Source organism: Bison bison, unplaced genomic scaffold (assembly GCF_000754665.1).
Source record: "Bison bison bison isolate TAMUID 2011002044 unplaced genomic scaffold, Bison_UMD1.0 scf7180017864516, whole genome shotgun sequence".
In the NCBI taxonomy this organism is placed as follows: domain Eukaryota; kingdom Metazoa; phylum Chordata; class Mammalia; order Artiodactyla; family Bovidae; genus Bison; species Bison bison.
Genome location: NW_011495069.1, coordinates 7,352,148 through 7,366,750, shown reverse-complemented (window position 1 = coordinate 7,366,750; position 14,603 = coordinate 7,352,148). Strand labels below are relative to the sequence as shown.

General features: G+C 38.7%; 1 protein-coding gene across 1 annotated transcript in view; it reads right to left on the bottom strand.

Annotated features, from left to right (window-relative positions):
* Nucleotides 1-12,880, bottom strand: part of CLIC4 (chloride intracellular channel 4) — a 39,500-nt gene extending 26,620 nt beyond the window's left edge. Inside the window, exons 1-2 of the mRNA XM_010830070.1 lie at nucleotides 12,713-12,880; nucleotides 1,138-1,263 (exon numbers count right to left, since the gene is read on the bottom strand). Coding sequence (XP_010828372.1) covers nucleotides 1,138-1,263; nucleotides 12,713-12,843 — 257 coding nt within the window. The 5' untranslated portion in view covers nucleotides 12,844-12,880. The remainder of the gene's footprint in view (nucleotides 1-1,137; nucleotides 1,264-12,712) is intronic.
* Between the last annotated feature and the right edge of the window lie 1,723 nt (nucleotides 12,881-14,603).

Here is a 14,603-nt window from a genome sequence, read left to right as displayed (position 1 = left end):
AAGAAAGTTTATTCAAAATTATTTTTCTGCTTGGAATGTCTGTCATCTTCTCATTCACCTGCTGAATGCCAATCTTTTTTTTTTTCAATTATAGCTTAATTCAAATGTTATCTCTTTCTCTAAAGCCTTTCCTGATTCCACTCACCTTCCCATAGCACCACTATCTGTCCATATTCAACTGCACCTCTGGAGAGCAGGAACTATCTCATATTGTATCCATAGAGCTTTGTTGCCCAGTAACTGTTTGAAGAATAAACCAATGAATGAAGGAAGGAATACTGAGTAACTATTATTTTAGAACTCTCTAACTCAATAATCCCATTCCAAGGAAATTTAACTGTATGTGTGGAGAGTAAAGACAACTAACAAGAAAAGGCTTGGGCCCAAAAAAAAAGAAACCTGGTTTTCAGGATAATCAAACTGGAAAAGCCTAAAAGAAATCAATGAAGCTTTGAATCTATGCCAAGATTACACTATGATGCAAACCTGCATAGTTGCAATTTAGGTAACCATCATTACAGTACATTTATTTCTCAACTACATCTCACATTATAGGCAACAGTTGAGTACTTTAAAATCATTAACCACGCGAGCTAATATGCAGGACCAGGGGATCTAGAACACCTCTAAGAAATATATATATAAAAACGGAATCCCAGGGACACAGTCTAAAAAGTTAATGCCCTTGGGTAGTAGCTTCAGAAAATTACCTTTAAAATAACCTGATAGGAAATCTCCCAGCAACCTGTACCTCACTCCTGCTTAGACATTCTGGCTGGGTTCAACGTGAGTATGTCTTTCCCCATCTCTTCTTATCCTTAAACTTCACTCTCGTTTTGGGACCTCAAATAATCAGTCTTTCCTGACCTATCTCACATATCCCAAACCTACTTTCACCAGGTATTCACCAGCTTAATCCGATTCCTACCTCTCTTAGTATGGCTTACGGGCCTAGCCAGCAGCCAGTTCTGACATCTGTGTAGCTTTAAAATGAATGAAGAGAAGTCCTAGTCATTCCAACTTAATTCGGGGACAATTTAACTTAAGTACAATCAAGAGAAATGTCTCTAAGGGCCAGACAAAACAAAGCTTTAAAAAGACGGCAATATTTCCAGGCATATTTTCTTGGATACTCACTTGGGGGGGCATAAGACTTCTTCAAGAAATTCTTCAATCTTATTTACATCCGTTTTGACCTCATTGTTGAAAGTTATAAATGGTGGGTGGGTCCCCGGAGCCAAGTTCTGCAGGTCTGCAGGCTTCCTGTTAGGCAAAACAGTGGTCAAAATCAGGTCATTTTTAACTCTAACTAAAGAAGGCAACACGACTTTACATTCTCAGAGTGATTCTAAATTTTAAAGTATATAAAAATGAATAAGAAAAAATATACTTTTTCCACTAAGTATAACAGCCACAACAGTATTCTAGTAAGAGGCAAACCTCCACAAAGCATGTAATTTATGATAAGAAAATTTTAAATCTTTGATTTTAATTACAAAGTTCTTCATTCATGTTCCAAATTTCACTGAGGTATTTATTAGAAATGGAGATAGAATGAGGGGAAGAAGACTTGGGAAAGTCAGTCTCTAGTCTAAACCCTGGCACCAACTCACTGTGTAAAGTTGGACAAACTATAACTTTTCTACTTCTCAAGGCCTTTTATTTTTTAAATAAGGGAGAGGAGTAGCTGATTCCCACAGTCCTTTTCCATAACATTTCAGGTGTTCCATTAAGTTCAGGGGTTATTTCCTTTCCATTTTCCAAGTCCAGACTTGATGGGAAAAAAATCACAAGATTTGACTAGTATTAAAATACTTTAATATATAAAAGACAGCACAAACAAAGATAAAAGGCAACACAGAATGGACAAAATGTGACAGTAATTAAGAAGGACTTTGTCCAAATTAAAAAATTCTAATAGGTATAGGTCAAAATAAATTGGTAAGCAACAGGTAAGTGAACACATGGAAAAATGTCCGTAAATAAAATTATACAAGAAATTCAAAATTAAATAATGAAGACATTTTCCTGTTAATTAGGAAAAACTGAAAATACACAGAACACTAATAAGAACGGTAAAACTGGTATGCTGCTGCTGCTAAGTCGCTTCAGTCCTGTCCAACTCTGTGCGACCCCATAGATGGCAGCCACCAGGCTGCCCCGTCCCTGGGATTCTCCAGGCAAGAACACCGGAGTGGGTTGCCATTTCCTTCTCCAATGCATGAAAGTGAAAAGTGAAAGTGAAGGCCCTCAGTCATGTCCGACTCTTTGCGACCCCATGTACTGTAGCCCACCAGGCTCCTCCACCCATGGGATTTTCCAGGCAAGAGTAGTGGAGTGGGGTGCCACTGCTGCCCTATTAAAAAGCAAAATGCCTCACCTAAGCCCAATGAATCCTAGAATCAATAACACGACCAGATATGGTATGCATCCTAAGGATAAAACATGAAGCATACATCACCACCTAACAACCATTCTTACCAAATCAAGCCTCCTAGGGCAGCTGTCTCTCAATCTGCAATCTAGGGAACCAGGTAAGGTGAAGTCGCTCAGCCATGTTCCACTCTTTGCAACCGCACATACTGTAGCTTAACCAAGCTCCTCCGTCCATGGGATTTTCCAGGCAAGAGTACTGGAGTGGGGTGCCATTTCCTTCTCCAGAGGATCTTCCTGACCCAGGGTTCGAACCCAGGTCTCCCGCATTGTAGGCAGACACTTTACCATCTGAGCCGCCAGGGAATTCCTTAGGGAACCCAGGGTCCCCTGGAAAAGGGAGCGGCTGCCCACTTCAGTGTTCTGGCCTGGAGAATTCCATGGACTGTGTAGCCCATAGGGTTGCAAAGAGTTGGACACGACTGAGCAACTTTCACTTTCACTTTTTCATCAGATAGTCCATGAGGTCAGAACCACTCAAATAATACAAAGACATCATGTACCTTTTTCACTCTCGTGTTGTACAGTGGGGTTTTCCATAGGTTACTTGGAGATATCACAAAGTAACAAATACAGAAGCAGATACAAGAATCTGTCTTCTATTAAGGCGGTCATTAGATATGTACAAAAATATAAAACAATGCCACTCTTCTCACTAATTTTGTTTTGGAGAATAACTGAGATGACAATGAATTCATGATTGTTCTACTTAAATGAATTAGTAAATAATTATTTTAAATTTCTAACTTTAAATAGAAATTTTAAAATTTTATTCCTCATTTTAATTTCTAATATAGTAAAATCAATATTAACTGAAAGCTCTTTGAGGTCCTCAATAATTTAAAAGAATAAAGGGGTCCTGGGACCAAAAAGTTTATTTATAGGAAACATGAGGAGTTACAGGACAAAGTTAAGTGATATCACAAGGAAGCAGTCAGCCAAATCTAGAATTTGAGGCAATCTACAGTTCAACTAACTGGATTTTCACCAGTCAATGGCAGAAGGACAAAAAGCCACAAGTGGGAGTTAGAAGGGATTGTTGTAGATTAAGAAAAATTTATGACACATAACAACCAAATATGAGTTTAATTTGTTTGAATCCTAATTTGAACAAACCAGTGAAAGAGAAAATATTTTGGAGACAACTAAGGAAACTGGGGTGGGGGTGGGGGGAGGGGAACCTTTCCAGTGGCTTATCGGTAAAGAATCCACCTGCAATGCAGGAGACACGGCAGGAGCTGCGGGTTCGGTCCCTGGGTCTCAAGCAAGATCTGTTGGAGAAGGAAATGACAACCCACTCCAGTATTCTTGCCTGGAAAATTCTATTGACAGAGGTGAATGGGGGCTACAGTCCATGGCACTGCAAAAGAGTCGGACACGACTGAGTGACTAAACAACAGGGAAACTGGATTATACACTGGGAACTAGATAGTCTAATGGCATTATGGTAAGGAGGGAAGGAAGGTCTGTACTAGGGGAAAAGTGCTTTGGTAAGGTAAGGAAATGTCATTACTGTTTGGAGATATACAGTGAAATAAGTAGAGGTGAAATGACAGTATTCCTGGGGTGCACTTTGAAATATTTCAGGGAAGAAAAAAAAAAAGGGACAAAGCAAATGGAAGCAAAATCTTGATAACAGAACTGAAGTTATGAGGAAGTTGATTCATTTTTGTATATGTTTGAGAACTCTTATAATTAAGAAGATGAACTTTAAAAACTTAAAAAAAATAACGCATTGCTTCCAAGAACTTTTCCCCTAGTACAGACCTTCCTTCCCTCCTTACCACAAATGCACACAATTTGAATAAAATAAAGGATATCTTTAAGTGCACCATGAAGGTAAAATATTTTGTCAGTTTATGTCTGGAGAGTGCCTCATCTACTGTTATATTCCAATAAAAAATACAAGGACTTGGTAATCATCCAAATAGCTCAAATGTTCTAACTCAGGGCCTCCCTCTACTCAAGTTCTATAGCATATCTCCTTCCCAAGCCAAAGAAAAATAGGACTATTTATCAACTTCTGCAATAACCTAAATTCCAAAAAAGAGCTTTTAAAAGTCAAAATCTGATCTGATTTTCAACTCTTATTCTTTTACTGAGCATTCTTTGGTTGGACAAGGTAAAGTTGAGCACCAAATAATCAGAGTACATGGAACGTGAGCAAGTCTTCCAGATGCACATTCAGTTGAATAGTGAGGTATGACTAGAGGGTTCCAGTAACTTTTACATAAGTACTCAACTCCAAATCAGAATTGTTCTGTTTTTCATTTCACTGGTTTCTTTTTTATTTTTGGCTCTACTGCATGGTTTGCAGAATATTAGTTCCTCTGACCAGGGACTGAACCTGGGCATGGGCACACGGCAGCCCTAACCACTGGACCACCAGGGAATTCCCACTCATTTCTTTTTGTTATTCCTTCTTACTCATCATCTTAACCACCTGGTCTTTGATCACTAAAGGGTCCAGCATGTCCAAGATGGTAGTCTTCTTAGTTTTCAAGTCACCCACTCATATTCTCACTCAGAATCCCATTTGTTCCCACTTACAATTTTTTTCCTCCTCAACTCAGAAAGACCATACACAAAATCAAGAGTCTGGAAATCCTAACAATTTAGGGTTTATATATTTATTTCCAACTCCTAACACTTAAAAAAGTTAAGAAAGTAGCACAAAGGTAAGAAAGAACAACAGTATCTCATCACTGCAAGGAGGGCTAATAAAACTGTATAAAATACACAAGAGAAAGAAAATACACATATCTTCCATCAATGCCAGTGATGAATAAGAACATCCTTTAATCTGTCACACACAAATTGTGGTCACCTGGAAGACACCTTTCTCACTTCAAAGTTATAAAACATATCCACTAACATTCTTATGACTAACGAAGCATCCATTAATGCTTAAGTATAAGGTAATCATTTTTTCATGAACAGGGCAGAGTTAGGTAAAGGAGAAGAAAGAAATCAATGCTGTAAAATAATCCATAAGGGAGGGTGGCAGAATAGATAGCAGTTATTGCTTCTACAATAAATTATAACAATTTTCAAGGTTTCCAAACAAAAATATTTGTTAGAGGAAGGATAAAGTTAGCATGGTAAAGAAGAAAGAACCAAAAAACCAAATAAAAAGAACCTGGTTAAAGTCCCAAATTGAACAGTTCTGCTATTCACCAGCTATGTGACTAAATAAATCACAACTTCTCTGGGTCTAGATTTCCTCATTTGTATTATGGATATAAGACTTGGTTTGTCTGTAAAGATCAAATCAAATATTGGGTATGAAAGTGAACTAAACTTTATATAAGTGTTCACGAAAGTGACAATTTTAAAACTCTAAGTCTGATGGTTCAAAATTCTATTTGAGTCTGATGGTTATTTAGCATTAGCTGGTACTAAGAAATTTGATTAACATAAAAGTGTGTAAGTAAAGTGAAACCATGCACGACTAGTGAATAATTCTTCTTGTTTCTGCTGAAAGGCTATATAGATTTTTTTTTTTTAAGGTGATGATACTATTTTCCAAGATTAACTGTTGAGATGAAGGACAATCATGTTAGGTCCTTGCTCCAAGTGAAAGTAGATTTGAGAAGAAACTTTAATGCCTCTAAACAGATCAGCAGATTTCAAACAGACAAGCTGTAAGCACTGAAGTGACTCATTTAGAAGCTATTATCAAGTTAGCAACCAGATAGAATCTAAGATTCTTCAACTTCAAATCCTCACTTGGTCCTCTAAGGTCTCAGGTGTTTTGTCTGACCCACAAAGGCTCATTTTTACAGAGGCTTCACAGAAACAGGGACTGCAATGTGAAAACAATGCAACTGAATAGGCGATGACTAAAATTTTCAGGACATCTTTGGTTTATTTCATAAAAGACCTTCAATAAGTATTCAGCAATTCATTCAAATTCATTCAAATGTTTCCCTCAACGGATATCTAGGAAAGTAAAGTGCATAGAATTCATGCCTTGACATGAGAGCATGAATATTCTCCAATGTTTCGGAGGCTATTTATTTTCACAGTTAGTCATCAGAGTAAGTCTTTTTTTATAGTAGTCTTCTATTTAGATGAAAAAAAAATTATTCTGTTATTGCCTATTTTGTTTCCAGATGAAGAAAAGGAAATATATAAAGAGAAAAAAGTAAAACAAGAAACAGAAAGAGAAAGACGGAATGAAAAGGAGGCACCTTATAGAAGCTAATACTTTAAGCAACTTAAGTGGCTTAACTTCAATTAAAATTTAATTCAGCACAAACAATTGGAGGTCCTCGAGCTGGTGGCTCCGTTCCAGCAGCTTGGTAAAAATGAGTATAGCACAGCCACAGGAGACTGGAGATGGTTCTTAAAAATAACCAACTCTAACTAGTTGACTCACTAAATAGAAAAAAATACTAAGGATGTAGACTTATTTGTTAATTGAGTTTCCTTTTAAAACTTTAAAGGTGTTGATTTTTCAGACATAAAATTAATTCACACAAGTCAAGAGAATGCTAGACATGCTGCTGCTGCGTCGCTTCAGTCGTGTCCAACTCTGTGCGACCCCATAGACGGCAGCCCACCAGGCTCCCCCGTCCCTGGGATTCTCCAGGCAAGAACACTGGAGTGGGTTGCCGTTTCCTTCTCCAATGCATGAAAGTGAAAAGTGAAAGTGAAGTCGCCCAGTCGTGTCCGACTCTTCACGACTCCATGGACTGCAGCCTACCAGGCTCCTTCATCCATGGGATTTGCCAGGCAAGAGTACTGGAGTGGGGTGCCATTGCCTTCTCCAATGCTAGACACAGTATATGGCAAATAAGCAAAAAAAAAAAAAAAGTAACAACACAAATCTTTTGGTTCAGATCACTTTACTCCTATTAATTATTCTTCACTAGATTTGCTATATTCTGACTAATACTAAGTCACTAACTGAATGACTGAATTGTTGTGGACATCAAACCACACACACCAAGATCCCAGTTACTAAGCATCTGCCTATGTGTCCCCGTTCAACCAGTTAAAGGATTTTATTTATTGTGATCAAATGCGGTATACTGCTGATCCCTGTCTACTTTAAGGTCCATTTGTGGAGCAATCATTTTAAAACAAAATAACATCTATGAAAAGGTACCAAATACAACTTTTATAATTCTTAACAGATTTATAGTTTATAAGCAGAATGTATACTGATAACAGGGCTTTCCCAGTGGCTTAGCAGTAAAGAACCACTTACAATGCAGGAGACACAGGTTCGATCCCTGGGTGGAGGAGATCCCCTGGGGAAGGGAACGGCAACCCACTCTACTATTCCTGCCTGGAGAATCCCATGAATAGAGAGAGCCTGGTGGGCTACAGTCCATGGGGTTGAAAAGAGTTGGACATGACTCAAGTGACTGAGCACTCACACACACACATGATAACAGGTTTAGAAAACCTTTCATTTACAATCCAATTTTCTAATCCAGCTCTTAGTGGCCTCAACAGGATTTCCATCTTTGAAATTATCTTGAAAAAGAACATAAAGACACATGGCAATGAAATTCTCCCTGTCTGTCTCTCTCTCACACACACACACCGAGAGTATACATGTGATTCAGAACACATTCATGAGACACGTATCTTCAACTGTAGGACCATTCTAACAAGGGCTTCATGTAGCCCAAGTCAACTTTACAAAGGGAAAGGACAGAGTCTGTACTTTCCTGCCTGACCAGCAGCAGGAAATGAATGATTTCTCTAAAAGGCTGGACTGTTCCACTCCACTTGGTCTCTCTGTACATGTTATTCAAGCTGCTGTTTACTAAAGACATACCTGGAACTCAAACTTGCTAAAGACTATTTTCAGAAGGGTGGAACCACAGAGACATGATAATGAAAGCAAATTACCTCAAGAATACACTTGGAAATCAGATTTTGTTCTGAGTTTATAAGTCCTTTTAAGATATACAGAGCTATCATTTTCATAGTTCCATTGTAACATTTTAAATTACTTCAAAATTGTTAAAGTTTAAACTATCATAGTAATCTTCCAAACTTTATGCCATGATAATGGCAACTTACTGTGGGTCTGACTCATACAATGTTACAAATGGTGCGCAGACTTCTAAAGCAGAAGGAAATTAGTGACACCACAAAGGATGAGAGTTTCAATGTTTAAGATAGAAATGGAAAATGAAAACAAATACTGCTCAGACTTTTAAGGGGGTTTTCTCCAATTTACTTATTTTCTCTGAGAATATCATGGAGGAGGAATTTTATGCACTGGTAATATAACACTGCTTTTAGGGATTTCTTTGGAAGGAATGATGCTAAAGCTGAAACTCCAGTACTTTGGTCACCTCATGCAAAGAGTTGACTCGTTGGAAAAGACTCTGATGCTGGGAGGGATTGGGGGCAGGAGGAGAAGGGACGACAGAGGATGAGATGGCTGGATGGCATCACTGACTCGATGGACGTGAGTCTGAGTGAACTCTGGGAGTTGGTGATAGACAGGGAGGCCTGGCATGCTGCGATTCATGGGGTCGCAAAGAGTCAGACATGACTGAGCAACTGAACTGAACTGAATTTCTTAAAGTTATCATTTCTACTTTCAATTCCCCAAACCAGAGGAATTTACCCTAACAACTACATGGCCACACTCAGCTATATCCAAGTCAGTGTCTCAGTGTGACTGTCTCTCTCATTACTGTTCTCATGCTTTCTTCTTTCTCTTCCCCCAGCCTACCTCTCAGGCTTATCTGTGCTCTAATGATGCTGATCTCTTGATTTAGGAACTTCTGAGCACAGTGAAGATAGTGGAAGTCTTTAAATAAAGATCTTGATCACTGCCATGAACTTGTTAGCCAGAAAGGCCCTATAACACCAGTGTGATAAAATAATGAATTCTATTCAATGAAAGGTTTGAACATGGTTTGATATGAGTAGTTTCTAATAAGTATGGTGAAGATATTTAACATGTAATGGACACTGAAGAATTGTCAGTTTACTTTTCCCTTCCTCCTTCCTGAGATTAAAAATGAGGTAACTGACCTCCAAGATGGAGAAGGCAGTGGCACCCCACTCCAGTACTCTTGCCTGGAAATTCCCATGGGCGGAGGAGCCTGGTGGGCTGCAGTTCATGGGGTCGCTATGAGTCAGACACGACTGAGCGACTTCACTTTCACTTTTCACTTTCATGCATTGGAGAAGGAAATGGCAACCCACTCCAGTGTTCTTGCCTGGAGAATCCCTGGGACGGGGGAGCCTGGTGGGCTTCGGTCTATGGGGTCGCACAGAGTTGGACACGACTGAAGCGACTTAGCAGCAGCAGATCTCCAAGAAGATGAGATAGCTTGCTCGAGGTCCCAGGGAAACCAGGGACAGGGCTCTCTCTGCACAGATCCAGGCCTCTGCCCCTCACATTTTCTACTATGCCATGGTTGCTCCCCTTTTGATGATGTGGTAACATCTTGAAATGTGCCCCACACTTTATTATTTTCACTTATATTCGCCTGAAGCTTTTGTTCAAATGGCAGTTGATAAAAACTTAAATTCCTCCTAAAGCCTACAAATGTTTTTTTAATCTAAAAGTTCTATAATATGATTTCAGCATAAACCGAAAATTAGGTTTAGAAATTACTCCCACAAAAGTCTTAAGGCAGCACTGGCAGGCAAGCAGCGGGAGGCTGCTCCAAGCCTCACAGGGGCGTATGATACCACCAGCGTGGGCATTAACACCAACTGAGCTGCAGAGAGAACCTGTCATACAGCACCAGAACCAGAGACTGGCTTGTTCCTACGGATGGAATGGCATGTAACAATCATTTTTTCAGAGCAGAGAGTGGGCTTGAAAAAGCTCTCAGTGAGTTCTATTGCTCTCCACCAGCTTGTTCTGGCATCAGTACATTTCACCAAGAAATTAGGCAATTAGCAGAAAAAGCAGGAAAACAACCACTGTGGGCACCAAATCTTTTCTCCCCTACAGCTTTCTAAAAACAGTCACATTTAAAGTTTTAAGAATTATGAAAGGTACTTTTTACTACATGATGTTTTATTCTTCTGTGACAACTTTATTCTATTGACTTTTTTTTTTTGAGCCAATGTTCACTTTCTTGAGATACCTTCTCTTTGAAATCTTAGTTAAGACTACATATTAAGGGTGGTGTTGTTGCTCAGTCGTGTCCAACTGTTTAGCGTCCCCATGGACTGTAGCCCGCCAGGCTCCTCTGTCCATGGAATTTCTCAGACAAGAATACTGGAATAGGTTGCCATTTCCTTCTCCAGGGATCTTCCCGATCCAGGAATCAAACCCATGTCTCCTACTTGGCAGGCAGATTCTTTACCACGGAGTCACCTGGGAAGCCCATATAAGGGTGAAACTCATAGAAAAGGTCTGGAAGGATGATAAACACCGAACCTAAGTTCAATTATCTCTGTGAAGGGGAACTTGATGACCAAGGTTGGGAATGAAGGGGACTCATTATCATGTACTAGCTGTATATTTTTAACTGATCTTAAGAAGGCTTTTTTTTTTTTTTTTAATATATACTGTAGACCTAAGATTTTTAAAGAAAGCTAAAGAATATAGGCTCCAATATTCAGTGCTCTCTGTTGATTTAACACAAAGCTCTAAGAAATAAACATATATCTTTGAGGAGTAGATTTTCTGTCAGGAAACCCTGAATCTTTCATCCCACTTCTCACATGTCACTTTTTACATGTCGGGTACCTTACATATACAAGCCCTAAACATATACAAGCCCTCAAATATCAATCAATTTCCAGGAATAATGTCTTAAAAAGTTTGTAAGTGAAAAGTGAAACAGATGAGTTAGAAACGGCTGTGACGAGTTCACTTCCTTTTCTGAACCAGATTCCCATCGTTTTTTGTGCTATTACTGGTATGTACCACAATCAAGCACTGTATTGAGCTGTTCAAAGAAGGCTTTTTTCAAAGCATGGCAGTCAAACTCACTTGCTCCAAGCCAAAAATGGAATAGGAGGAATCCATGTATTTTAAGACACACTAAGGGTGTGTGCTTGGTGGCATGGTCTATTTTTAGGAGTTATATTGGGAAACTCCCTTTGTGAATGCGTGTAGGAAAAAAACAGTAATAGAAGGGTAAGTATAAATTATTTCATTCTTACAACAGTCCTGTCCAATATGAGCTAGGTTTTTCTTCAAATGATCCTGTAGTTTTAATTCTTATAATTTCAAGGCTTACTTCTATGTTCATATATGTAACCAAAGGGGTTCCTAGAAGACTTTATGACTTATTTTCAATAAAGAAATTTTAAGTCCTCAAAATCTAATTAAGTGAAGCAAAAAAAAAATTTTACGGTCCCAGAGAATGATAATAGAGAACAGGGAATGGGATTACAGCTATCAGATAATTCTCACCTTGTGATGCCCAGAAGAAGAATGCACATGAATTCTGCTACCCACCAAGTGACAGCCTGTCAATATTTTTTCTTGGATACTGTTCATGATTGATATGCTTAAAAAATAAACAGCAAAGCATGTTGTGGCATTTGTGTCAAGAGGAATACATTTCCACTGCCACGTCCTAAATTGTCTATTGGTATAAATGCTCTCAATCCTTGGCTTAAACCTTTTTTTTAAAAAAGTATGAATGTTCTTTGCCTCGGATCTGTTTGCTAGGGGAGAACAGAAGTTCTTGAGGAAAAAAGCTTACTGCTTATCAGGGCTCTTCACAGCCCTCTCCACTTTGGTCTATGGAGAGAAAATTAGAAACATCCTTCAACTAGCAAGAACAATCACAGGGCCATAGAGCAAGGTAACTGCTCTTATTCTATAATTGTATTTAACCAAATATGGTCAAAGTCATATTATAAAAAACTCCTATTACTCCCTAAAAAGTAGGTTAAATGAAAAAGACCACAGCAGTAATCAGCCTCCTAAAATTCCATGCTTAGCTTTAAAAATCCAGATACATAGGCCATGTGTTTCCTAACACATGAGAAGTCATCTGCTTAGAAAGTTCCTCATAGTTCCATGCTCATCCTGTAAAGTCAAAGATGTCACTGCATCTACACTAAAATAGCTCCTGGTGCTGCTCTTGAAATATAGAGTAAACATACAATAAGTTCTTAAAAACACAGAGTGGTCACATGCAATATACTGACACTGTGAATTATCCATAATACTCACGCAAGTTAAATGTGTCCATCATTCAGCTGAACTTTAATACATTTCTTTAGAGAACATAAGCAAGCAAAGTGAGAGATGGGGAGAGGATCAAACTGAAAACAGTAAAGTATGTACTCAAGTTGATCCCCAACTATAACCAAATCTTACCTTTTCAGGTCAACAGTTGTGACACTAAACACAACTCCTTTGAGCCAAAGAATCATGAAGAGCCTCTGGGAAAAGGGGCAGTTTCCTATGCTTTCACCATCACTGCCAGCCTGGGAAACAGAAATGAACATTAAAAAAAATGTCAAAGTGATGATACACAAAACTACAGACCTTTTTCTGAATTTTTATTTTCTTTTATTTATTTTATTTATTTATTTATTTTTTTTTCTTTTTCTGAATTTTTAATCAAGGGTACAAGGAGACAGGGAAAGTTGCTCTGTGGAAGGAAGAAACTCAGGTCTTTCATTGGCCTCTTTCTCTCTATTTGGCCATGCTTCGTGGTTTGCAGGATCTTAGCTCTCCCTGACCAGGGATTGAACTCGGGGCCTCAGCAGTGAAAGCGCACAGTCCTGACCACTGGACCACCAGAGAATTCTCACCTCTTTCTCTTCTTAAAAATGGCTAGCCTAATACAGCATTGTCCAAGAGCACTTTCTGCAATGATAGAAACTACCTGAGTCACCACGGTCCCAAACAGTAGTTATTTGTGATACGTGGCCAGTGAGTACTTAAAATGTAGTTGGTTCAACTGAACTGAATTTTATTTACTTCTAATTAATTTATATTTAAACAGCCACAAGTGGCTAATGGCTACCATATTGGATAGCACAGGTATAATCAACCCCTAGGGGGAACATATATCCTTGTGTTGGGGCAAAAACTATTACAGGTTTTGTGAAATGTAAGTTACTTCCTACTCTATGAGACAGTATTCTTTACAGGGCAACACACAAAAAAAGGAAACACGTGCTTGCCTCCAAAGAGTAAAATAATCACCAACCTCCCCCAATATTTAAATCGCCAACTTAAAATAATAATTTTTAAATTATTCATTATAAAAATCCCGTATCCTGTTTACACATTCCTTCAGGGAACAAGAAAATAACAAAAGATATCTTTAGAATAAGTTATCTGTGAAAGTTGTACCTGACTCTCTGTGACCCCATAGACTGCAGCCTACCAGGCTCCTCTGTCCATGGGATTTTCCAGGCAAGAGTACTGGAGTGGGTTGCCATTTCCTTCTCCAGGAGATCTTCCCAATCCAGGGATTGAACCCAGGTCTCCTGCATTGTAGGCAGACGCTTAACCATCTGAGCCACCAGGGAAGCCAAGTTATCTATAATCCTACTCAATTGATTTCACTGAGCTCAACAATGACACAAAATTTTCCTAAAAATCAGAGTGAGACAAATCTTTAACTCCATCATGTAGGTCCCTGAGTTTATAAAGGAGGGAGGGAACAGGAAATCAGAGAAAGAGCCTGCAGGGTAGAAGAGAACACTCTGATACTGACCAGCAGCCAACACAGCCCTCTTGACCATGAAGTCTGTGAATAGAGCCAGAAGTTACCTTTCAACAAGTCACTCAGATGTTGGTAAAAGTACTGTTTATTTTCCTAAAGTAATTCTCAGAAACTTCAGAAGCCATTTCAGTAAAATGCTACATTAGTAAAGTCATTAATTCCTATACAACAGGGAAATGGAGGGGAGTTAAAACAAAAGCAGTTACCTGATTAAAGATAATATTGATACAACCAACAAAATACATGGGCATATAAGGAGGATCTCAGAACTCCACCCTAATCACATAGCACAGGATATGCTTGGTTTCATTAAAAGAATTTTTGATCATTCTTTATTAACAAAACATCAAATTGTAGCCAGCATGAATTATATTCATTTCTAATACTATAACTTGTACAAAAATTTACTTCCTAAAGAAGGTCTAGTTCTTAAACTTTGGTGTTATTAAAAACAACCTGAAGAGGGGCTTCCCTCGGGGCTCGGGTGGTAATCTGCCTGTGATGCAGGAGACTGGGTTCCATCCCTAG